The 25,752-nt window shown below is 35.8% G+C and overlaps 1 protein-coding gene across 6 annotated transcripts in view; it reads right to left on the bottom strand.

Annotated features, from left to right (window-relative positions):
* Positions 1-25,752, bottom strand: part of NAA16 (N-alpha-acetyltransferase 16, NatA auxiliary subunit) — a 54,848-nt gene that overhangs the window by 28,549 nt on the left and 547 nt on the right. For 2 of the 6 annotated variants that reach the window (XR_012922444.1, XM_012764983.3), the window contains exons 2-8: positions 20,896-20,980; positions 18,710-18,814; positions 17,136-17,293; positions 15,595-15,729; positions 12,519-12,672; positions 9,067-9,186; positions 5,745-5,840 (exon numbers count right to left, since the gene is read on the bottom strand). Coding sequence is in view for 5 of the 6 variants with exons in the window: in XM_012764983.3 (XP_012620437.1) it covers positions 5,745-5,840; positions 9,067-9,186; positions 12,519-12,672; positions 15,595-15,729; positions 17,136-17,293; positions 18,710-18,814; positions 20,896-20,980 (853 nt within the window). In the remaining variant the exon portion in view is untranslated. The other 4 variants (XM_076009413.1, XM_012764982.3, XM_012764984.3 and 1 more) reach the window with 4 other exon arrangements.

Here is a 25,752-nt window from a genome sequence, read left to right as displayed (position 1 = left end):
GAGTAAAAGTAATAACCTACTATTCATTCTGAATACAGCCACAATAGCAAGTATCTTTCCTAATCTCTCACTATCACAGACTCAGTCCTATACTACCTACCCACAGCTCAAAACCCTACAGACAACTCATAAAGTACTCTGCAGTAGACTACTGTAAATCAGCACTGTCTTCAAGTAGTAGCTGAAATATCTTTTTACAAACACTAAACTGATGTTTACAAATGCTTTCCCAAATCAACTTGTGATTTACTTCAACATCCACTAATTCCACACTGATGTACAAAGCACCTACTACAAGTCAGGTATTGTTTTAGGTATTGGGAATAGAGCACTGATTAAACAAAAATAATTTTTTAAATCTTGCCCTCATAGGATTTTAGAATTTAACATTCTAATGAGTGAGACCAACAATGAAAATAAAATATGTATGTTAGGAATTAGACTGAGCCCTGGAGTATTCTAACATCAGAATTAAAATAAATACTCTATGTGCAAACATCAAGTAAATAATTATATTATTAATAAACCCTTACAAAAGATTTGGTGTCACTCTTTGAAAGCAGAAAATATTTAAAGAAGTTTTTAAATATTTAAAGAAGTTTCATTTTAAATACAAAGACATGAACTTTTTCACAGTAAGGGTTAATATATAAGGACATGGATTTACTCAATCATTAAAAAAAAAAAAAAAAAAAAGCACATATGTCATGAACTATTTAGCCTAAAAAGTGAGACAGATGACTGAAATGACCCCCTAAGGTTTCTTTATGAACCACAATACTGTATAACAAAATCTAACAACCCAAAGTGGTTATTTTAATTTGCTGTGATTCCATCAAACAAAACTTGTATACTCAATATAATTAGATGTCACAAAAATTAACTCTATTAACTATAAAGACTGTTCTCAGATAATCTCTAATTTCTTATTAGATCACATACAAAGGACTGGTCTTTTGAAAATCACAGAATACCAAAACAGCATAATACTTCATCCTAGGTTAAATATACACCATTACTGCCTTAAAAATAGAAAGTAGTTTCAGAGATCAAATCTTCCCAGCACTGGTATAAGCCAAAAGTTATAAAAAATGGATGGCAGTAAAGGAGTGTCTGGCATACAGCAATCACTGAATAAATGTATCTACCACTATCTTCCCCGATACCTTGTCAGGGTATTATATTTCTACATTTAAGATTCTGTTTTCTATACCCCCAATTACCCCCAAGCACTTATCTTCATGTCAGAAGCTACTCTGAACTCCTCTTTCTTGGCCCACTTTCTTGGTCTATTCAGATCATACTGGCAGATTTGATTTATTAAGACTGCATAGGTATGAAAAAGAATGAAGTTCTTTATGTGCTGAAATAGGACTGTTCTCCAAATATATTTAAAAGAAAATCCAGATACAAAGCAATGCATGCTACTACTTTTGTAAAAAGGGAGGAGAAAAAAGGAAAGCTGTACATAAACCTTCCACACTTTTTGCCTGTATATGCACAGTGTATTTCTGGAAGAATACACCATCAACTGATAACAACAGATGTGTTTAGGCAAGTAAACTTGGTAACCAGGGGACAGAGACAAGAAACAGACTTCACTTATAAACCCTTCTAATTTGTAACTGTAAGAATGTATCATTTAAACAAGAAGTCTACGCTGCTCACCGTATCCCCCAAATTACTAATTATTTATACATCTCAAATTCTTTCTTTAGATATAAGAAGAACCTTTACACAAAACAAATTATCTCCCTTCTTCCTACTTATTTTGTACCCCCATATTCTTATCTTGGGGGGGGATCATCAATATTATATGCCTGTTTAGCATTACTGTTCACAAAACAGGTTACCTGACTGCATAGGTACTATGCTTAATTCTTATCTAGATATGTAGCATAGATTCACATAAAAATCGATGCCCCAAAAACCAGCGCTAAAATAATTAGCATAAACTGCAAGATCAGACTATTTCTGATTCACTGGAAATCCATTCTAAATAATGGAACAAAATTTAATTATTAATAGTATTCTGTGTTTAACACTCTGGATTATCTCCTTCCTTCTCTCCACCCCTCAGCCAGTGAAGAATAATGGAACGTGATAAATTCTATTAATTATTTTGAAAAGTTGCTTTATCTCTGCATTGCTTCTAGAGCACTTAATATTTCAGGGTGTTAGAGAATTTCCCCACTGCTCTGTAGATATCAAGCCTTTTTATCTAAACACTGGAACTTTTTCAAAACTTTTATCTTGCATATTCAAGTTCTATCATGTTTCTTGAAAAAGATCTTATTGCTTTTGATAATGCCAAAATGCACATAAAAATATTTTTAGGTAGGCAAAAGAAGTCACGAAACATTGAGCTTTTGCAGATACAACTGAGTATTTACATAATTTTATACATATTCATTAGAGCTTTGTCAATACATGTATGTCAGAATCTCACAGTGATCCGAACGTATCATGTTCTGAAGGAGAAAAAAAATATTTAAATGAAAGAAAAATAAAATCAACAAAAAAGAATTTAAAAACTAGAAAGAGGCTAGGCACAGTAACCCACACCTGCAACTCCAGCACTTTGGGAACCCAAGGGGGGAGAACTGCTTGAGGCCAGAAGTTTGAGACCAGCCTGGGCAACATAGTGATACCCTCTCCCTACAAAAACTGTTTAAAAAGTAGCCAGGGGTGGTGGTGGCACCTGTGGTCCCAGCTACTCAGAAGGCTAAAGGGGGAGGATCCCTTGAGTAAGAGTTTGAGGTTACAGTGAGCTATCACTATGTGAGACCCTATCAAAAGTAAGGAAGGGAAGAATGGGAAAGAATAAAGAGAACATAACAAAAGAAAAAGAAAAAAAGAAAGAACCTCACAGTGATGCTGAGGACCTTGAAGCCCAAGCCATTAAACCTTTCAACTGGGATATATCTAGTAAACAAAAGTCCTTTTAGCATTTCAAAGACAGAATGTCCCAGAGAGTCTAGGATGGTTCCACTTTAACCTAAAATCACACCTGAAAATGTATTTCCTACTATACACTGCCATGTACTGAGAGCCTTTAGCAAACTTTATTGACTATGGAAATAAATCGTGTTTGTAATCTTAACGCTAAATGAGACTTCTTTGTTTCCTAAGAGGTATGTGAATGCATTTGAAAGCTCGTAAGAGAATACCCCTACCCACATTGTAAAATACAAGACATACCTTGAGACTGATAAAAGGAGAAGCCACACACTAAAGGCCACATATGGTATAGTTTCATTTATATGAAATGTCCAGAAACAGGCAAATCCATAGGTACAGAAAGTAGATTAGTAGCTGTCGGGTTCTGGGGGTGAAGGGGCCTAGGGTATGGCTGCTAATGGATATGGGGTTTCTTTTTGGAGTCATGAAAAGTTTTCTGAAAGCAGATAGTGATGATGATCGCACAACTCTATGAATAAACTAAAACAATTATACACTTTAAAACAGTAAATGTTATGGTATATGAATTATATTTCAGAAAGCTATTAAAAAAAATAAAAAGAGGGAGAGTTAGCTATGCATGGTGGTATGAGTCCCAGCTACTTAGGAGTCTGAGGCAGGAGGATCACTTGAGCTCAGGAGTTTGAGGTTGCAGTGAGCTATGATCACATCACTGCATTCCAGTCACAGCAACAAAGTGAGATCCTGTCTCAAAACAAAAAAAAAAGGCCGGGTGCGGTGGCTCACGCCTGTAATCCTAGCACTCTGGGAGGCCGAGGCAGGCGGATTGCTCGAGGTCAGGAGTTCAAAACCAGCCTGAGCAAGAACGAGACCCGTCTCTACTATAAATAGAAAGAAACTAATTGGCCAACTGATATATATATAAAAAATTAGCCGGGAATGGTGGCGCATGCCTGTAGTCCCAGCTACTCGGGAGGCTGAGACAGAAGGATCACTCGAGCCCAGGAGTTTGAGGTTGCTGTGAGCTAGGCTGACGCCACGGCACTCACACTAGCCTGGGCAACAAAGCGAGACTCTGTCTCAAAAAAAAAAAAAAAAAAAAGGAGGAGAAAGAGGTACAGACATGTGAGCCTAAGCATCTTCCATAAAACACTTTCTTTTATTAGAGAAATGCTCCTTCCTACACAGTAAACTCCAATCTTTGAATTCATAAAAAGTATATTAAAAGCTCTCTACAGCCAAAGGGCAAATGTAAAAGGAAAAAAAAAGCTCTGACAAGTCCTGTAGAAACTCGATAGTTGTGTTTAAACTCATCCACTTGGACTTAATGTTCCCTGGAAAACATTAGTAAAATGTGCTTTCAGTATTCTACTAAACCAAAACAAAATAGGGAGGGATCAAAAGAATATGACTCATCATCTATGGAACTGATATGCGCTAGTAGAAAATGAATTTTTTAAATGAATTTCTATCTACTATCCAATCCATTTCTAAGAGGTATTTCATATATTTTTAATAGACTCAACTAAAAATTTTTAATTTTCATGAATCTTTCAATAAAAATAAAATCATAACCCAATTAAACATGTATTTTCCACTGTGAAAATTTATTAGAAAATATTCTCCACCCCACAACCACTCCCCCAGACTATTTTAAAAGTTATATTAGCTTTCTAGAGTCTGACTTATATAAAAAGAAATGCCAAAAGCCCCAATAAATAAGTCATAAACTACAGCACTCACAACTAAAAATAAAGACTTCAACAAAAACACAATTTTTTAATAAAATGATCAATAAAGATGTTAACTATCTGAAGAACTAATATACTCTCTACCTCCTACACAGCCCAGAAGTAAATGAGTTCAGTTATATAACATAACTTGGTTCAAGGTCACATACATACTACTGTGCAATAAACACAAATCACTGAATACATACCAGAGAATTCCAATTTACATAAGCTATTTGTTTTGTTTTTAGGGATACAAAATACATGGAGTTCTATAAATTAAAGTGAAACTTAGGAATGTGGTTAACTCTCAGGAGAGAGGCCTTCAAAGGAAATTATGATGTTATTTTAAACACTGTGGTGGGCACAAAAAGCTTACAACATTTTCTTTGAATTTATACTTTAAATAGAAAACTTCCATACTTCCACCACTTAAATTATAATACCTCATATAATTTTTCAGCAATTCTAGGGAATTTAATTTGCCTTCTAAATATGGTGCTTTTATAAATATGTCACATAAGAAAAGCAGTTTTCATTAATACATAATATTTATACATATTTATGGGGTACATGTGGTATCTTGTTACATGCAATGGAATGTATAATGATCAAGTCAGAGTATCTGGGGAATCTGTTACCTTGAATATTATCATTTCTATGTGTTGAGAACATTTCAAGTCCACACTTCTAGGTGTTTTGAAGTAGACACCCTATTCTGCTATGGAACATTAGAACTTACTCCTTCTATCTATGTTTGTAACCATTAATCAATCTTTCTTCATCCCCCTGACCCTGCCAACACACACACCCTTCCCAGCCTCTATCTCTACTCTCCACTTCATGAGATCAACTTAAGAAAAGCAGTTTTATATAGAACAACTTCAAATACTTAAAACCAACATTTTTGCCATATATTGAAGTATAACACTCTTACTAACATATGCATAATAAATTCATAAATGGTCACTCTCAACCCCAAGATTGGTACAGAGGTAAACTCTATACCAGAAACAACTTTTTAAAATATGAATATTATTACATAATTTCAACAAATAATTATTAGTACTACAAAAGATATCCCAATATTACCTGGGACAAGATTCAAAGGTAATCTTCTAGGTGAAATGGCTCTGGGATGTTGCTTACTAATTTCTTCATAAATTTGAAGCCTCTCTTCTAAAGTGCCTATTGTCAGTAAATACAGATGAAATTCATAGCATCAAAACTTTCATCTATGACAAAAGGCTAACAAACTTTAAAAATTATGTTATAAATAAAAATTATATTAACAATATGGATGCTGCTTTCAATTTTAGTTAAGTATGATATTAAAAGCCCTGTGGTAGTGAAATACTATAATCAGTAAGTTATCATTTTAAACTTTATCTCTAGAGAAATCCAAAACTTCTTTTATCACAACAGATACAACTCAAATCACATACACACTAGCCACACAGACTTAATATATGCTTAACACACGCTGCACTTCTCTTATATTCTTTAGCACAAAACGTGAAAAAGAAAATCCTTTTATAATATATCCTTTATAACATATCTTATGTAAACATTCTAAACCAATAAAGCCTACATATATCCCTATGAAGTTTATAGCCTGCTGATTAGGCTTCAAAAAGCAACAGTTTTAGGATCACAATTGCAAATGTTTTATATTTTAAAAAATGAACTCAATTTCTATGGTAGCTTTGAGACTTAAAATCTTCCAATGAAACTCCATTATAAAAAAAACCCATTGATTCTATAAAGTGGCTATCATTTCTCACAAAAGATATAAAATATACTTCTAACAAAAAGTTCTATCTTCCCTCATAATTTAATTATACCACATAGAGGATTTAAATGTAAACTATGTTACTCTGCAGCAAAAATATGCAGAGTAGAATCTGGGTGCAGTTCATTATTCTAAAACAATAACCTACAAAACTGACCAAGAGAAATCACATACATTACTTTATTTAAGCAAATTACAACAGAATTTTAAGAAAAAGCAAACAAACCTGTTTTGACACTATAAGGCTTAAAGTGGACTTTAATTCAGACCACAAATATATAATTATTCTAAGAATAACCCTTGGTGCTAGCAAACAAGGTATCTCCATAATAAATGGAGTGTTTACTAACAAGACTGTAAACACTGCATTTTAAGAGGTAAAGTTTGATTTTGTTTAGACTCATTCCTTCCCCCAATAATATGTTTTGGAGCTCCAATGTGGTTGGATTTTAAAACCTGGGACATGTGAAAAACAATTTTCACATTCTGTTAAAGATTTGGAGACTTCATGAATGATTAAAGACCCTTAAACTAAAATTTACTTGGAGACAATAAAAATATATGTATTTTTAAAAAAATAGTTCTTGTCTGGTATGGTAGCTCACACCCATAATCCCAGCACTTTGGAAGGTGGACACAGGAGGATCACTGGAGGTCAGGAGTTGGAGACCAGCCTGGGCAACATATCAACACCCCTGTCTCTACAGAAAATGTTTTTTAAAAATCAGGCATGGTGGCGTGCACCTGTAGTCCTAGCTACTTTGGTGGCTGAGATGGGAAGATCACTTGAGCCCAGGAGTTTGAGGTTTCAGTTAGCTGTGATCACACCACTGTACTTCCAAGCCTGAGCAACAGAGCAAAGCACTGTCTCAAAAAAAAAAAAAAAAAAAAAAATAGTTCTCATGTTTATGCCTAATCTTGGAGAAAGACAGGCTGAAGTATAAAAAAAATTTCTCCACTACCCCAGATATAACAAGTCTTAGAAATGTAGTTCAATAAACATTAAGACAAAACTAAACCATTTCAATGTCCTATCTGAAGTCACAAGTTGGAGCTCCAGAACTTACCATGGGGAAGAAAAGGTCCTAAGGAACCTAAAACGATAAAGTGGTATAATTAGTTTTGTAATCAATATATTTTACAGTAACCAAGGATCCTGACATATGGAACACATTATATCCATTTTACTAAAACATTAAAATACTTTTATTAACTGCAAGGCAGTGAGTACTATTTTAAAGAAAATTCATAGTTATCTCACATTTCCACCCTTCAACAGAGGACTTTTGCCCCATATTTTACAGATTATTGATCTAATCAATATTTTGAACATTTTCTTAAAAAGTTACTTAAGGAAATAAAAACTTCTAATAACTTATAGTATTAAATTTTAAATATAAACAGAAAACATACATTAATTAATAACAATGATTAGGGTATAACAAATTTTTTCATAGCTCATATTACTATTAATGAATATATGGGGAGCCACCTATTTAACATACTTTTTTTTGGTAGAATTGGCATCTTGCTATGTTGCACCGGCTGGTCTTGACTCCTGACCTCAAGCAATCCTCCCACTACTACCTCCCAAAGTGTTGGGATTATAGGAGCCGCCACACTGGGCCTAATGTACTTGTTAAATTTAAAAATTCTGCTGTTTCAACATCCTCAAGCCTGTTTCATAATCATTTCAGGAAAACATTTATTTACGATTAAATATGGGCTAAGTGCGGTGGCTCACGCCTGTCCTAGCACTCTGGGAGACCGAGGTGAGAGGATCACTTGAGCTCAGGAGTTTGAAACCAGTCTTAACAAAAGTGAGACCCCATCTCTACTAAAAATAGAAAAATTAGCCAACAGTCATGGCACACGCCTGTAGTCCCTGCTACTTGGGAGGCTGAGCCAGGAAGATCTCTTGAGGTCAGGAGTTTGAGGTTACAGTAAGCTACGATGACGCCACTACACTACCTAGGGTGACAGAGCAAGACTCTGTCACAACCAAAACAAAAAAGAAAACAATTAAATATGATTTTAGGAATATTAACTGCTCTTAACAATACTTAATTATGAAAATATTAGGGAAATTTTGGAATAGCACTAAATTTCGGCAAAGGATCAAGGCTAATTTCAAAAGAAGATGCAAAATATTTTGCTGTGCATGAATTAGCCTAGTTTGAAATTAAGAAAATAATTTTCGTTTTCATTGGTAAACACAACATACCCTTGATATATACAACATACCCATGGCAAGAATTCTTTGGCCCAATTCTTATCTTTAGAGGTTGAGGATAATGAATCTCTAATGATTTAAAAATATTAAATAATCATAACATTTCCCAGAAAGAGAATGCTCATTTTCCTCCCCCTCTCTCTAGTTAGTCTAAATTGGTAAGATTTTAATGGGTCACGAAATCTAAAATTATCTGTAAGCATTTATAGTGAAGTGTAATTATTCGAATTCATTTCCCCCCCATATTTAACCTAAATATAATTTTACTAAATGGAAAAACAAGCACTAATGCTAAAATTATTTGTTCTCAAGTATTATTACCAACTTTACATTTTATTATACTTTTAAACATTGGTTAGAGAAAGTAGAAAAAAAAAATCATTACATACTAAGTTGTAGAGCTTTCTCCAAGCCTTCATAATAACACCAATTCTCTGCATTCCGATCAATCAAGTTTTTGAATACTTCACTGGCTTCTTTTAATCTTCCCAATTTCAACAATATTTCCCCTAAAATTAAGTTTAAAACCACATTCATTTTATTTAAACATTAAATACCTTTTTGATCACAGAGATTTCACTATTATTAGTGAATAGATGTTTATAAAAGAAAAAACTGTATGTGCTTCCCCATGGAACAGGTTGCAATTTATATAACTAAGCACAGATTAATTCACTGCTTGCCTTCAGAAATGAACATCCATTTGTGCACTTTCATTTTTGGCTCCCTCTCACACCCCAAATACACATGTAGCATGTTAATTTGTTAGTTAAAAAAAAAAACCTTTGCATCACACACATTTTTATATTGAGATACCTAAAGACCACCCCCCACCACATACACACAGCAAAATTAGACTGATAAATAAGTCTAATGAAATATTCCTACTTTCCTACTGCAAGATTTGAATGTCCCTTTCCTGATAAGTTGACATATTAAACAATTCTCCACTCAATTCTCTTAGTTTCCTTTAGAGGTCACTAAATTGGAGAAGTTTAACTCAGTAAAATTATAACACTAAACACCACTTCATAGCAGGAAGCCACAAAAGCCACATTCATGTATGGGTCACCTCTCACATATAAATCCTTTTATTATACTAAGCCACACAAATCGAAAGTGAGTGTGGAGACTGAGGACCTACACCTCTCAGATATAATGCAAAACACACCTAATCCAAGATAAAAGGGCAATTCTCAAAAAAGAACATACCTCAACTTTCTGTCCCCAAGATTTCCCATTCCCCAAAGAATCTATTTCAAACAAATAACCCTTTGAAATATCTTCAGTCATACTATTTCAGCTTCCATCATGTTGGAGGAGGCAGTATATTATAGTGGTTCTATATACTATTATTTTCCTATGTATTTATTATATATCACTCAATCTCTAGCATAAGACTGAACTAAGTGTAATTAATTACCAACTCCACTACTAATTAGCTTTATGACACTGAGCAAGTGATTAGCACACTGCCTGGTACAAAATGAATACACATAAAAGCCTGCTATTTAAAACTATAAACATGCCCCATTCCTCCACAATTATTTTCAGGCCAGTCCAATTTTTACCCTGCTTATCTCAAATATAATAGACAACAGCATATTTTTCATTTCCAAAAACAACTGCTAACAACAAATAACAACTGTTATCTGCTACTACCATGAAACAAAGGTTATTACTAGAGGAATGCACAGAACAAATAAGTATATCTGCGTATTCATAAAAAAAGTAAAAATCTCTAATTTTATTTTTACAAGCTTTAAAAAAAAGTCGTTAATAAGTTAATGACTACAAGGCCAGGCACAGTGGCTCACGCCTTTAATCCTAGCACTCTGGCAGGCCAAGGCAGAAGGATCACTTGACTTTGAGACCAGCCTAAGCAAGAGCGAGACCTTGCCTCTACTAAAAATAGAAAAAATCAGCAGGCATGGTGGTGCCTGTAGTCACAGCTACTTGGGAGGCTGTGGCAGGAGGCAGAAGGATCACTTCAGCTCAAGAGTTTGAGGTTGCTGTAAGTTAGGCTGACGCACTCTAGCCCAGACGACAGACAGAGACCCTGTCTCCATAAAAAAAAAAAGTTAATGACAAAAGAAATAAATGTGTTAACTATCAAAGGTCTCTGGGCGTACAAAGTTCACCAGAAAAAAGTAATACCATACGCTATCTCTGTAGGCAATACAGAACACTGGCTATATATTCAAATTAATGGCCCCCAAATTACCCTAACAATGTGAGGCAATTTGTAGAATTTTTTAACTAGAAATGATTTCACAATATTATATTTACTTTCTAATAACTCCATTTCCTACTGATACTACAGGACAACTACAGAGAAAGAGAAACAACAAACTGAGAGGGTTAAGATTTTATCAGGAAATAGCTATACTATATCAGAAAGGAAAGGAAAAATAATTGCCTTTTTTTTTGCTCCCATCAACTGCAGGTAGTAGAACAAGAAAGAGATAAGAATACTTAATTATTTACCCACATTTTAACAATAGCTTGCAAAAGTATTATCATCAATATTGGTATTAATATTAATCATAATAAAAACTAAATCAGTCCCATGCTATACATTAACAAGAAAGTATAGTGGTTAAAAGTAAGGAGCTCATGAAAAGACATGGAGAAACTTAAATGCATATTACTAAGCAAAAGCAGCCAATCTGAAAAAGCCACATACTGTGTCATTCCAACTACATGACATTTTTAAAATGGCAAAAACTATGGAGACAATAAAAAGATCAGTGGTTGCCAGGGGTTGGGAAGAGGGAGGAATGAACACAGAGGATTTTTAGGGCAGTGAAACTACTCTGTATGATACTATAATGGTGGATACACATCATTATACATTTGTCACACCCCACAGAATGTGACAATGGGAGAGGCTGTGGGTGGACAGAGACAGGGATGTATGGGAACTCTCTGTACCTTCTGCTCAATTTTGCTGTGAAACTAAAACTGTTCTGAAAAATAAAGACTATAAAAAAAAAAGTAAAGCCTCTGAAGTCAGAAAGATGTGTTGATGTTTTTAAAAACTAACTCTTAAAAAGCTGAGTTTTTCACAAGGCCTTAAACACTCTAAGCCTCTGTCTCCTCAACTATAAGATGGGGATAATAAACAGTACCCATCTTAAAAGTGCTAAAAAATTAAATGAAATAGAGCAGTTTAAGCAATTACCATACTCTGAAACAGAAGAGTATAAAAAAAAGTTAGCTATTATTTTTATTAAGCTTTGGAGGTCCTGCAACTACATGAAACTTTAGTCCATAAACTATTATTTTAGCTGGACATTCAATTTAATACAGTATTACTTAGGGAAAGGGTAACTGATGTTGAAGCTTTGTGAAAAATTTTGTTTCACCCTTTGTTGATGAACAGTTAAAACTATTCATAGGATCTTGCCTTCATAATCAGCCCATACTGAAAAGAAATGACTCTTGCTTTCATGATGATCTCAATATCATTAATTACTGTTTCCACTGTCTTTAACCTATATATGCACATACAGAGATAAATAGTTGATATAAAGGCAGTATATGATGCTGCTTAAAGGGAATGAAATCTGGAATCAAATCTAGCACTGCTTAGCTTACAAAGCTGTGTGATCTTGGACAAATCACTTAACCCCTCAGTTCCTCAGTTTCCCTCATCTCTAAAATGAATACAGTTAAATCACAGGACTGTTATGAGGATTAAATTAATTAATAATGGTTTAATAATAAAGTGCTTAGAACCTTGCCTGATACATGGCAAGTATTACTTAAGTGTTAGGACAGAATAAAATCTATAATTTTTAATTGAGGCCATTAAAAAAGAAAAAGCAAATCAACTTACCTTTAATTTCTTCTATCAAAAGTTTATCACATATTTGTTTCTCATATGTTTCTATATGTTCCAAAGATTCCTGAAATAGATCTGCCTCTCTCATCACTTGATTCTGGTATAATATCAGTTCACTATATTCATAGTCTATTTTGTTGGTAGGAATCTGAAAAAAATGACCAAATTACCTTATTTGTATAGTTACATAAAGCAATTACAAATCTTTAATTAAATTCCCTTCTTGGGAGAATCATTTACATGGACAAGAAAGCAACCCATACGTAGATACTAACAGAAGAGCAATTAACTGCACCAAAAATTAAAACACTCTTTAAAACACATTAAAGGACTGCATTTCTGTCTATAGCCAAGTGAATAGGTCAGCAAATCCTACATCTAAGTTTAAAAATGGTTGCAATCCTAAGGAATCTAACAAAAAACTACCAGAATTAATAAAGTAGTTTAGCAAGTCACCAAATAAAAGATCAATAAACAAAAAATTAATTACAGGCATAACTCATAGATACTGAGGGTTTGGTTCCAGACCACTGCAATAAAGCAAGTCACACAAAATTTTTTTGGTTTCCCAGTGCATATAAAAGTTATGTTTACATTATACTGTGGTCTATTAAGCATAGAATAGCATTATGTCTAAAAAAAAAACCAATGTTATAGGACACAGTAGCACATGCCTGAAGTCCCAGCTACTCCGAGGCTGAGGCAGGAGGATCACTTGAGCCCCAAAATTCCAGGTTGTAATGCACTATGATTATACCTGTAAATAGCCACTGAGTTCCAGCCTGAGCAACAGCAAAACTCTCTCTCTTAAAAAAAAAGTAGAAAATTCCAAAACACCTAAATTTAACCATCAAAATGTGATAACTTTGTGTTTAAAAGGAAAGTTTCTTGTTAAGCCCACCAAATGAGATATAGTACTTTCTTTTGGCTAGGACTTGATTCTTGGATAAAGACAAAGAGCTAGTCTAAGAAAGAATTTTATTGATTAAGATTGGTTGCTTCGGGCCGGGCGTGGTGGCTCACGCCTGTAATCCTAGCACTTGGCGGATTGCTCAAGGTCAGGAGTTCAAAACCAGCCTGAGCAAGAGCGAGACCCCGTCTCTACTATAAATAGAAAGAAATTAATTGGCCAACTGATATATATATAAAAAAAAAAAAAAATTAGCCGGGCATGGTGGCGCATGCCTGTAGTCCCAGCTACTCGGGAGGCTGAGGCAGAAGGATCACTCAAGCCCAGGAGTTTGAGGTTGCTGTGAGCTAGGCTGACGCCACGGCACTCACTCTAGCCTGGACAACAAAGCGAGACTCTGTCTCAAAAAAAAAAAAAAAAAAAAAGAAATAAATTAATTGACCAACTAAAAATATATATACAAAAAATTAGCCGGGCATGGTGGTGCATGCCTGTAGTCCCAGCTACTCGGGAGGCTGAGGCAGTAGGATCACTGAGCCCCGGAGATCGAGGTTGCTGTGAGCCAGGCTGACGCCATGGCACTCACTCTAGCCTGGGCAACAAAGTGAGACTCTGTCTCAAAAAAAAAAAAAAAAAAGATTGGTTGCTTCAACTCAAGGGAAAAAAAATTCTCTAATTTGAGGTAAAAAGCTAAGAATCTCAGTAAAGATGGCAGCCTTACCATAGTTTATTTCCTCCCTTATGAGAATAAACAAAAATAAGAGCAGATGAAACAATATAAAAACCCATAAAAATAAACAGAACATACCATATAGGATTCCAATACATTTCTGGAAGATGGAATGTAAATGAAGAATAAGTGAAGTAAGATGGATGAACCCCAAGCCCAGACAGGATCAAGATTATGAAACGACTGATAAACAGAGGGAGTAGGAATGAGACATGGGCTCAAGGTTGGAAGATTAACTGAAAGTTAGTATGTGACCAACCCCACATCATCTCTATCAACTCCGCAGCCAAATCCACATGTTGAATAAATACCCTGTAGCCAGGAACTCATCCCATCTAAAAACTGGAGAGCTCCTCTCCAGAAACAGTAGATAACCCCCAAGAACTAGATGCTAAGGGGGGAAAAAAGACAAAAAGAAAAAAAATGATTAAAAAAAGAGGTACTTTAAAATTAGAAACATAACTGCAGAGAAAAATTTTAGAGAAAGGATTAAAAGCAACTCATTCTTGCCTGTGGTGGTGGTGGTTACATGAACCTACACATGTGCTAAAATTCATAGATCTACACACCAAAAAAGGGTCAATTTTAACATATGATGTTTTCAAATAAAATTTAAAAACAAAAAGAAAATCAAAGAAATGTAGAAAATAGAACAAAAAGACAAATATCGACCAAAGAGGAAAAAGGAACAATCTAGGAAGGTACAATCAAACCAATAAGTGTTCCAAACAGAAGAAAATAACAAGAATTTTCAACTTATCCATGATTCCACAAAACGCTCTTAAAAAAATTTAAAAGATAAGGCCGGTGCGGTGCCTGTAATCCTAGCACTCTGGGAGGCCAAGGCGGGCAGATTGCTCGAGGTCGGGAGTTCAAAACCAGCCTGAGCGAGACCCTGTCTCTACTAAAAATAGAAAGAAATTAATTGGCCAACTAATATATATAGAAAATAGCTGGGCATGGTGGCACATGCCTGTAGTCCCAGCTACTTGGGAGGCTGAGGCAGTCGGAGCGCTTGAGCCCAGGAGATTGAGATTGCTGTGAGCTAGGACGCCACGGCACTCACTCTAGCCTGGGCAACAAAGTGAGGCTCTGTCTCCAAAAAAAAAAAAAAAATTTAAAAGATAATCACAAGCCCAAAACATGCATTTGCAAGACCTGAGGATGTACCTTCACAATAAAAATAAAACAAGAAGTGTCAGGGTGAAATGTCAGAGATATTAACTGTCAAACTTAATACTTAAGGAAATTAGACATTTCATACTTAATAACCTAATACATTTTAACTTCTTCCAACTATTTCATAAATTTTTTCAAGCTTTCCCGTAGGTTTCAAAGACTTTAATTCATATTTGGGGGCAAGAGCAATTTAGAAGCCAACTATTTCAGTTTGTGAATATAGAAAAAAAGTGTTGAAATGAAATTCTTACTTGCTGAGTTTGTCTAAATTCTTCCAATAGTTTTAGGGCCATATCATAATCTTTCAACAAATGGTATGCAATAGCATATCCGATCCAGGAAGCACGTTGCGTTGGTCGCAACTGAAGAAGCTGGTATCTTGTCTCCTAAAAAAAAACATATATATATATATAATATACAACATATTACATTGTTAGAATTGGCCCCAGACACAGGAAGGACGCAGCCAAGAGGAACAAATATCTGACCATCCCCGATTTTCACTCTTGTTTCTCCATTACTCCCAATATTCCATTAAAGTCCAGGTCAGTTTTCTCTCTGCCAAATCCTGCCATTATCCTGGGGAAATGTAACTCTAATGTGAGTCACCCATCCAACAACTTATCTTCTAAGTCCCAAGATCTCCTCATCTTTAACAATCTTCTCCTCGACCCAATTCAGAGACTCATTTCTACAACCACACCCTACAATTTACTGCCACCCAGAAATCATAAATCCAGATATCTAACTCTCTACGCACAGGTCCTGTGCTGCCAACACCCTCACTTGCTGATATTCCTACTCTTGTTCTTTGACACCCCAGTACCTCTAGTTCTCTGGGTCTTTTACAGTTTTACCACCAGCATTTTTTTTTTAAGATAGTCTCACTGTTTTGCCCAAGCTGGCCTGAACACTTAGGCTCAAGCAATCGTCTCTCCTCAGCCTCCCCACATAACCTAGACTACAGGCGCAAGACCACACCCAGCTCTCTCTTAACTTCATTTATTTTGCAATCCAGTTTAGCAACCACTGTTCTACCAACAGTGTTAATTTCTATGTCTTATTCCTAAAGACAATTGATTTTAATTCCCACCACATTCTGGCTCCTAAGCACAGCTAAAGAAAAAAACCACACACCTTGAAGAATGGAGCCATTATCAAGTTCAGCAGAGCCCCTGAAACTGCTGCAAAATTCTAGGCATAGCATAAAGGCCTTATCTGACAGTACAAGGCAAAAATAAGAATATATGAAGAATGTATTTAAAGAGAAGTTAAGACTTGGTGGCCTCCTTCACATAATAGAATATTCTATTCTCAGCACACTGATTCCAACATACTAAGTAGAATGAACACATGGAGATGCCCGGCAAAGAGTTGAAGATATAAGTCTGAAGAGGTCTGAACTACAGAAAGACTGATTTATGGCAATCCCACTGACATTTTTTTATATTTACTAACCAATAATTTAAAAAGCTAATTTATCTTTATGTCTAGATTTCAATTATAAAAGCTCTTATTACTTTACCAAATTTGTAAATGTCAAACTCACAAAGAATCTTACAGTACAGCATTTGCACATAGATATTCTGGTTGAATAAACAATTATTCTTTTTTGTGCTCAAGTAGGAAGTTCCATAAATACTGAGGGAGAATGTCCCAGTGACTTTCCCCTTCTAGTACAGACTATATGGAACAATCAAATCTACAAGAGCTTGTCTCAGCTCGCCTCATTCTGAATTCACATACTTAAATCTATTGTAAAAATACATGCATTTAAGACTGATATACTTACTCGGTAACCTTCAAGATCTCTCATTTGGATCTGCAACAGAGAGAGATCCCTCAAAATCTGTAGATTATCTTTATCTAATTTGAGGGCATTTCGGTAACACTTAATAGCTTCATCATATTTCTTATCAGAACGCTGCAAGAGTCCATATACATGCCAACCTATTAAGTTAAGGAAATAGAGACATTCACAGACACTAGAATATACTATGCTACATGTCTAATATAAAGCCTACCTTTATGAAATGGTATCTTGTCTGGGTTTTGTTTCAGAATGATTAGGGAGGAGGGACAGTATGGGGTAAAGATGAAACTAGATCAGCCTTGACTGACAATTGTTAGAATTGTTACAGATGGATGATGGACAGACAAATGGGGGTTCATTATTCTGTTCTCTCTACTTGGGTACACATTTGAAATATTCTTTAGTATTTTTTAAGGAACCTTAAAAAATTCTTGCCCAAAATTCTTCACATTTTCTACCCTCTACCCTCTCACATCCCTACCCCAGCAACTTCAACATTCACCTAGTATTCATGATGTATTGAAACAATATATACAAAATTTGCAATTATCTTTCAAAACAAGTTTATATTCAACCAATTCTAAAATAACATAAAGCCATGACTTAATTCACTAGTGATATTAAAGTACACAAAAATTAAATTTTATTTATTGTAAATTAAAGTCCTAGTATATCCTGGAGCCAAAAATAAAAATAAAAAACTATCATACTTACATGCCCTCTCTCTTCACTCTGGGGTAAGCACCAGGATAAAGAAATAAGCATTTAGTATTCTGAGAGAATCCTAAGCTAAATATGTAAAAACACTACTAAGCCTATTTAAGTTCAACACAAGTGTTGAAATGGCTAAGTGAATTAAATTTAACAAATTAAGATGCAAGGCCAGTATGTGAAGAGATTGTGGATAAATATACAGATAGACAAAACAAATCAAAGTCAATTTCAATGATCCATCCTTAAAAAGTATTGCTGGTTTTGTACAAACTGGAAGACTAGCCAAAGAAAAATACAATTATAAAGATCCAACAAAGTAATAACTATGTCCCTGTGTTAACAGAAACCAAGCTGAAGAACCAATATCACACTTAATAATAAATAAAACCTGTTTTGAAATAAGTGTCTTTTAAATTTTTCTTTTAAAATTTCTAAAAGGTGCAAGGCACACAGATTTTACTATATAATTAGCTAAACATTATTTGGAATAGGAAAGTATACCTCAGTTCATGAATGTTTAAAAATTTCAAGTCACATATAATTATCAAAAGTAACTTTTCTCTAACACTAAGCACAACTGAAATAAACACATACACATATTTTTATAGAGATTTTCTGTACTCCAATAAACAAACAAACACTGGTACAGAATAGATGAAACTAATATTACAAAACGTTGATAACTACTGAAGCTGAATAATGAGTACACAGAGTTCATTAAATTCTCTCTTCTGTGTAGGTTTGAAATTGTTCATAGTAAAACACTTTTAACTTGAATTAGAAAAAAATTAGTAAATGAAAACATATATCAAATTAAACAAACTACTGGAAAAGGATACAGACATGACTCTTGACATCATTACGAAGTCCTTTACGAACAAATTCATATGCTTCTTCTTTTTTTCCTAAACAGTTCAGCGTTAATCCTTTCATAGCCAAAGTCTCTGAAAAATAATTTTAAGATCTATTTACACATGAAAGATTCAAATTACTCGCTCAGCACTACTTTAGTATTTGAGATATGAAGGATTACTTCTGCTCCAATGCTTATATTATTCATCTTTTTAATCTCATAATTAGAACTGCTCTCCAAGTACAAAAAGTACAACTACATTGAAGTATTTGCTTGAAGCTTGTCAGACCACGTCTTTTTCTGAAATTCCTTAGGCTGACTGAGTAGCTAAAATGGTTATTGTACTTCATAAGTACAATATAAAGGGGGGTTAATTTTATTAAGGGGACTCTATAAAGGGGGTTAATATTATTCCGCTGAAAAAAATTAACAAAACGGGCATCTGAGTCCTGTTGAATTAAATCTACTAGAGCAGCGCCACAGCTTTCCTTTCTCTTTTTTTTTTGAGACAGAGTCTAGAGTGCCATGATGTCACTCTAGCTCACAGCAACTTCAAACTCCTGGGTTCAAAGGATCTTCTTGCCTCAGCCTCCTGAGTAGCTGGGATTACAGGCATGTGCCACCACGCACAGCTAATTTTTTCTATTTTTGTAGAGACAGGGTCTCACTCTTGCTCAGGTTGGTCTCAAACTCCTGACCTCAAATGATCCTCCCGTCTCAGCCTCCCAGAGCGCTAGGATTATAGGCATGAGCCACCACACTCAGCCTCACAACTTCACCTAAGATCAATTCTAATCAATCTGATTTTTATACCCCATGAAAACAATCTACCTAAACAAAGAGTTACACATTATTTAAAAATCATCTTATTCAGTATCAGAACAGACTTCATTTTTAGCAGCAAGTTTACTCCAAATAATTCTACTTGGGCTAATTAAACATCAGCTTGCATGTCAAGAACCCAACACTGGACAATGGGAGTGGCAAACCAAAAGTATGTTAGGGAGTTAATGAAAGATGGTTTAGAATGAAATAATTCTCAGAATGATCCACAACAGGGGAATCAGACAAGAACAATGGTTTTCAAAATGATTTCTGTGGACTCCATGGTTTTCAGAACATGGAGATCAAAGCCCCTCCACCCCCATCTTTTATCTGTTTTACATATTGAACTTCCCCACAGCCTCTATTTGGATAAGGGTTCCACAGCTACAAAGCATGAAACCAAACTTTAAATTTTTTTTTTTTTTTTTTTTTTTTTTTTTTTTTTAAGGAGATAGGGTCTTGGTATGTTGTCCAGGCTGGTCATGAACTCCTGACCTCAAGCGATCCCTACCACCTTAACCTCCTGAGCAGCTTGGACCACAGGGGCAAGCCACCATGCCATGCCCTAAGCTTTAAATTTTTAAAATTCTATGAAATGAAAGCTTCTGTCCATTTCCTTCAAAGAATCTCTTAAACATTATTAGAAAGGTGAGTAGGGTCAGCCTATTTTTCCAACAGGATGGTCTCAAGAGTTACCCAAGTCTGATAATAAGTGACCTCAACTAGCTTTGCTTATGCTATAATACTATAGTTTGCATGTCTAACGTGACACATCCCTCTAACAAAACCTGGCTATCAATGCAAAAGGACAGAAGAAAATACAGACCTTATTAACACCATCAGTACTAGAAAAATCACTCAACATACACAATCTAATGATAACATCAGTAATATCATATTTATATATAAAGGTCAGATATATAAAAAACACATCAACCAAAGAATAAAATTCATATGACTATATCTTTGTAATACTTTTGTGTTGCAAATATTGTCCTAATTTTATACACAGGAAACTAAGGTATAAATGTAAATTTCTTTTCAAAGTAATAGAGGAAATGAGGTCTATAAAAGTACTGGTATATACCTTGTCCAATTTTTCCCCAAAAGACCAACCAACCACTTCTCATCTAAAAGTAAAGACACAGTACATAAACCTAAGGATAATAAAAGTAATCTAAAATAAGACTCACATAAAGTATAACTAAAAATGTTGAATTTTATGTACTTTAATAGAGCTGCAAGGCCTTGGAATATGAGTAGTCTTCTTTCACTGTTAAAAATCCTATCAGTCTGATTTTGGAATTAAGATTTCCCTAAAGCAATCTCTCACAGATGAGACAATACCTCCATGTTCAGCAAATTTGGGGTTTGAAAGAATCATCTTGCAAAACTTGAGGCCATTTTTGTACTGCTTCTGTTCGTAACATTTCTGTAAAGAAATATGGACAAAAGTTAAAATGAATATACAATGGAGCAACTTTTCATTGCATCATATATTCTAAATTCAAGATCCAAAATTAGGTCTAAAACACACACAATGGAAAGGATTCATATCACTTACAACATGAAGGGTACTTTTACCTACTCTTGCCAAATGATTTTTATTTTTATTTATTTATTTATTTTTGAGGCAGAGTCTCACACTGTTGCCCTGAGGAGAGTGCCATGGCACTGGGTTCAAGCTATCCTACTGCCTCAGCCTCTGAGTAGCTGGGACTTCAGGCCTACACGATGCCCAGCTAATTTTTCTATTTTTAGGAGAGACCAGGTCTCACTCTTGTTCAGGCTGGTCTCCAACTCCTGAGCTCAAGGGCTCCTCGCACCTCAGCCTCCCAGAGTGCTAGGATTACAGGTGTGAGCCACCACTTCCAGCCCCAAATCATCTAGAATCTCAGTATTTTCACTTTTATAGAAGATAAAGAAAAATGATATTTAACTGTCAACTAATACTGCCACAAAATTTTTTTAATTCAAAAGCAAAAACATGTGATAACAGAAAAATACTAGAAACTTCATTCACTAAAAGCCTTTGCTATGACAAGAATGAAAATAAGGTGCATGATGTACACACACATCAAAAAAACACTGCCACTTATTGAGCAACCACTATTGGTTTGTACAAAACTTATATCTTACTTCTTTTAACAATTCCTTAAGATAGGTGTCATTACCTCCACTTCCGCAGATGTAGAAACTGAAACTAATGAGTTCAAAAAATTTGTTTAGGGTTAGGCTTGGTGGCTCATACGTGTAATCAATCCCAGCACTTTGGGAGGCAGAGGTGGGAGGGCTGCTTGAGGCCAGGAGTTTGAGACCAGCCGGGGCAACACAAAGAGACTCTGTCTCTATGAAATTTAAAAATTACCTGCACATGGTGGTGCACACCTCTAGTCCCAGTTACTCGAGAGGGGGTTGTGGGAAGATCCCATGAGCCCAGGAGTTGGAAGTTGCAGTGAGCTATAACGTTGTCACTGCGCTCCAGCCTGGATGACAGAGTACGACTATGACTCTTAAGAAAAACCAAAAAAAACTATATCTCAGCTTAGTTGCAAACCTCTGGTCTGACTCCAAAGACCACCATGATCATTAGCCTAAATACAAGGATAAGCAGTATCTTTATTCCTAAATGCCAGCAGCCAGGCTAAGCAATGAACACTCTTCTTTCTCAGCAGCCACTGACCTGAGAACTCATCTCTTTCCATTCTCCCCTCACTTACACTGTTCAGTCAGACTGGGTATTCTATTGCCTAACATGCCAAGCTTTATCCCCGCTCAGGCCTCTACACTTGTGTTCCTTCCACCTGAAAAGCTCCTCCCCAGATTTACTCATGGCTGTATTCCTCATTATCCAAGTCTCTATCAAATACTGCCAGACTCCTACCTCTTCCTCCCACATACATATTCTCTATCATATTACTCTATTTTATTTTCTACAGCGCTTCCCTAAAATCTGATTTACTTGATTACTTAGTGTCTATCTTCCCCACCACCATGTAAACTCCATGAGAACATGGATCTCATCTATTATTTATTTATTAGAGTGGGGTCTTACTCTGCCACCCAGGCTAGAGTGCAGTGGTACAATCACAGCTCACTGTAGCCTTGAACTCCTGGGCTCAGGCGATACTCCCACATCAGCAACCCACTGAGGAGCTGGGACCACAGGCGTGTGTCACCATAGCAGGCTAATATTTTTTTATTTCTTATTTTTGTTTTTTTCCAGACATGGTTTCTCAATGTTGCCCAGGTTGCTCTTGAACTTCTGGCTTCAAGTGATCCTCCTGCCTCAGGCTCCAGGACAACTGGAACTACAGGCATGAGCTACTATTCCTGGCTCCCACCTAGTTTAATCACTGCCGCATTCCCATAGCCTACATAAACAGGAGCTGCTCCATAAATATAGCCTAGTAAGTTGAAAGCAAAGTGGCACCAGCAATGGGTGAGAACAAGATCAAGCCTTGCAACAGGGGCTGGATGTGGAGGGCAGAATTAGAAAAGTCTTCACACAAACACAAAATATGTTTAAAATGAGGTTTCTTGATTGCTTCTGGAGTTGGGAGGTAGGTAGCTGTAAGACAAGGATAGGAGAGAAACCTATATTTTAAACCATGTGAATACACTGCCTCTTTCAAAAATATTTTAAAATATAAAAATAACAATCTGAGTTTGAATATAGACAGTTCACCTGACAAATGACAAAGAAAAAACAAGCAGAAGGAACTACTGAAAAAGAGCAAAAGAAAAATATAGTTGACCCTTGAATAGCACAGGTTTGAACTGCATAGGGTCCACTCATAGATGTTTTCAACCAAACAAGGTCAAAAATATAGTATTTGCAGGATGCAAAACCAGTGTATACACTTTGGGAATTAAGTATGGGCAGATTTGGGTGTGAGGGGTTGGTACTGGAACCTATCCCCCTGCTTCTACCAAGGGATGACTTATTTTTTTTTTCTGACTTACCAAGTAGTTTAAAAGTAATAATAACCAAACTGCTAATAGCAGTAATAATAATGATGATAATAATAGTTAACACCTATTGGAAGCACTTACTATGTCTCAGGCACTTCTCTCACTTAGTGTTTATTTAAATCCCAGGAAAGCCTATGAAATGCACGTTACCTCCATTTTAGATGAAGAAACTGAGACACAGTTACTGAGTTTACAAAGCTAGTAAGTGTCAGAGCCACAATTCTTACCCAGGAAGTCTGGCTCCAGAGTTCAAGTACTCAGGTAAAGATAAGCCTAAGGTTCAGTAAGGAACCATTATAGAAAAGATAGATTCTAGTCTCAACTTTGCTACTAACTGGACAGAGAACCTTAGACACTTACTCATTTACCATTACTGGGTTTGATTTGTGTCTCTGTGAAGAGTGCATGGAATAGCTCCAAAGCTCAACAAACTGTAAGGCTACTAGCCAGTCTGAGGAATAAGACAAGCAGATATAAACCGAGCAGAGTATGTTAAATAAAAAAGAAAGAAAAAACTAGCTAGTGTCTTTGTGTGGATGTGTTTAAGTACATTGATAATGCATAAAAAAAAAAAAAACACTGTTGGTGGCGAAGCACTTTGATCCACCAACCAAACTTAAAAAATAGTTTTATTATAGAGACTTCTGTTTGCCATGGAATTTGCTGTAGCAAAACTTTGCCCACATATATCGCAAATGTGAGAGGATAAAAATCATTCATTTTTGCAGCACCCTCCTAAACTCATGCAATCTTTAAAATAAACATTACATGCCCAGATAAGAAAATGTCTAGCATTTTCCAATTTATCTGAGGACAAAGTTAACTCAGCAGCAACTTTAACTCTTTTGTAGTTTGAGAATAATAAATCATATAACTATTTTTCTTTATGCTACTGATACACAATTTGAACTAGAAAATAGCCATAGAGAAAAGAAGTGCTGTCATAATTTAGGTACAACGCCAAATGTCCTGAAATCCAACTAATAATTTATAGATGATTTTTTCATTAACCTTCCAGATTCCACAGATAAACAAAAAACCTTAAAAGGAGGAAAAAGTTCACTTCTCCAATTCCATACTATGTAAAATAGAAGGGTAGGAAAAAAACGAAAGTAAAATAAGAAAAAATACATGAAGCCAAATGAAGCAATCAGCCACATGCTTTAATTATTCTAGGTTCTATGTTTTTACACTTGTCTCTCATTATTTGCTCAACACTAAGCACTGTATAAAATGAAGATTTAAAATTTTCATCCCTTTACTGTGTATCTTTCTTAACATTCTAAAACTAACTATGAACTTTCTATTGGCTCAAAACAGAACAGCTACTATGAATTTTATCTGCCATTGATGTTACAATACTTGAAACTCTTCTAAAATTAGCGTTTTATTTATAGGAAAGTTAAGCAATAGCTAATAGCGATATAGCCAACACAAGCTCTCAATAAAGTCACCCTTAAAATCTAAACGCTTGTTTAGCAAATAAATTCTTGTTTTCAGATGAAAAGAGAAACCTAGAAAAGGCAGCTACCTATTAACAATATAAGTTTAACATCTACGGTCCCGAGTGTATATTGAGAAAAGCAAAGGCAAGCTGCCTCTTCTTCCAGGAAAACCGTAGACTCCAGGGGCCCTGGCACGCACTACAGAAAACTGCCCTCTCGGCTAGGCAGCGGTCATCATCACCTGGCCACGGTTCAGTTTTCTGTTCGGAAATAAAACAAATGCTCCTCTCTCCGGTGCAAAACCACCTAGTCCGCGCGGCTTTGATCACTGAAGGCAAGGCCTGAGCGAGTTAAAGGCAAAAAGAGCCGTGTTGGAGTTTGTGACAACTTAGAAACACAGCTCAAGTCACCTATTCATCCGTTCAATTCCAAAGTGGGTAAACACGGTCCATCACAAACAAGTAAACTCTTTCCCAAAGGGAGGCAGTGCCAGGCTCGGCTTCCTCCGGACGCCGGTTTTATTTTCCCGTAGCCAGTATAGATCAGGGCCCCAGCCCACTATCGGGCCGACCCTGCTTTCACAGGTATTGATTAGGGAGTGCTGTGCAATCTACTAAACGGAGAGCAGCGAAGGAACACCTCACCGAGGGGAGACTGACAGGAGAAGCAAACTGAGGAGGACCCGGGCAGGAAGGTTGCGAGCTTCCCGGGGACTGCGGAGGGCGGCGGCGTGAAGTTTCTGGAAAGAGCACTGCGGGGCGAGGCGGGGCGCTGCGGAGGAAAG

This window comes from Microcebus murinus, chromosome 13, assembly GCF_040939455.1.
Source record: "Microcebus murinus isolate Inina chromosome 13, M.murinus_Inina_mat1.0, whole genome shotgun sequence".
NCBI lineage: Eukaryota > Metazoa > Chordata > Mammalia > Primates > Cheirogaleidae > Microcebus > Microcebus murinus.
The sequence above is the reverse complement of the archived record's forward strand: the minus strand, read 5'-3'. Positions and strand labels throughout refer to the sequence as shown.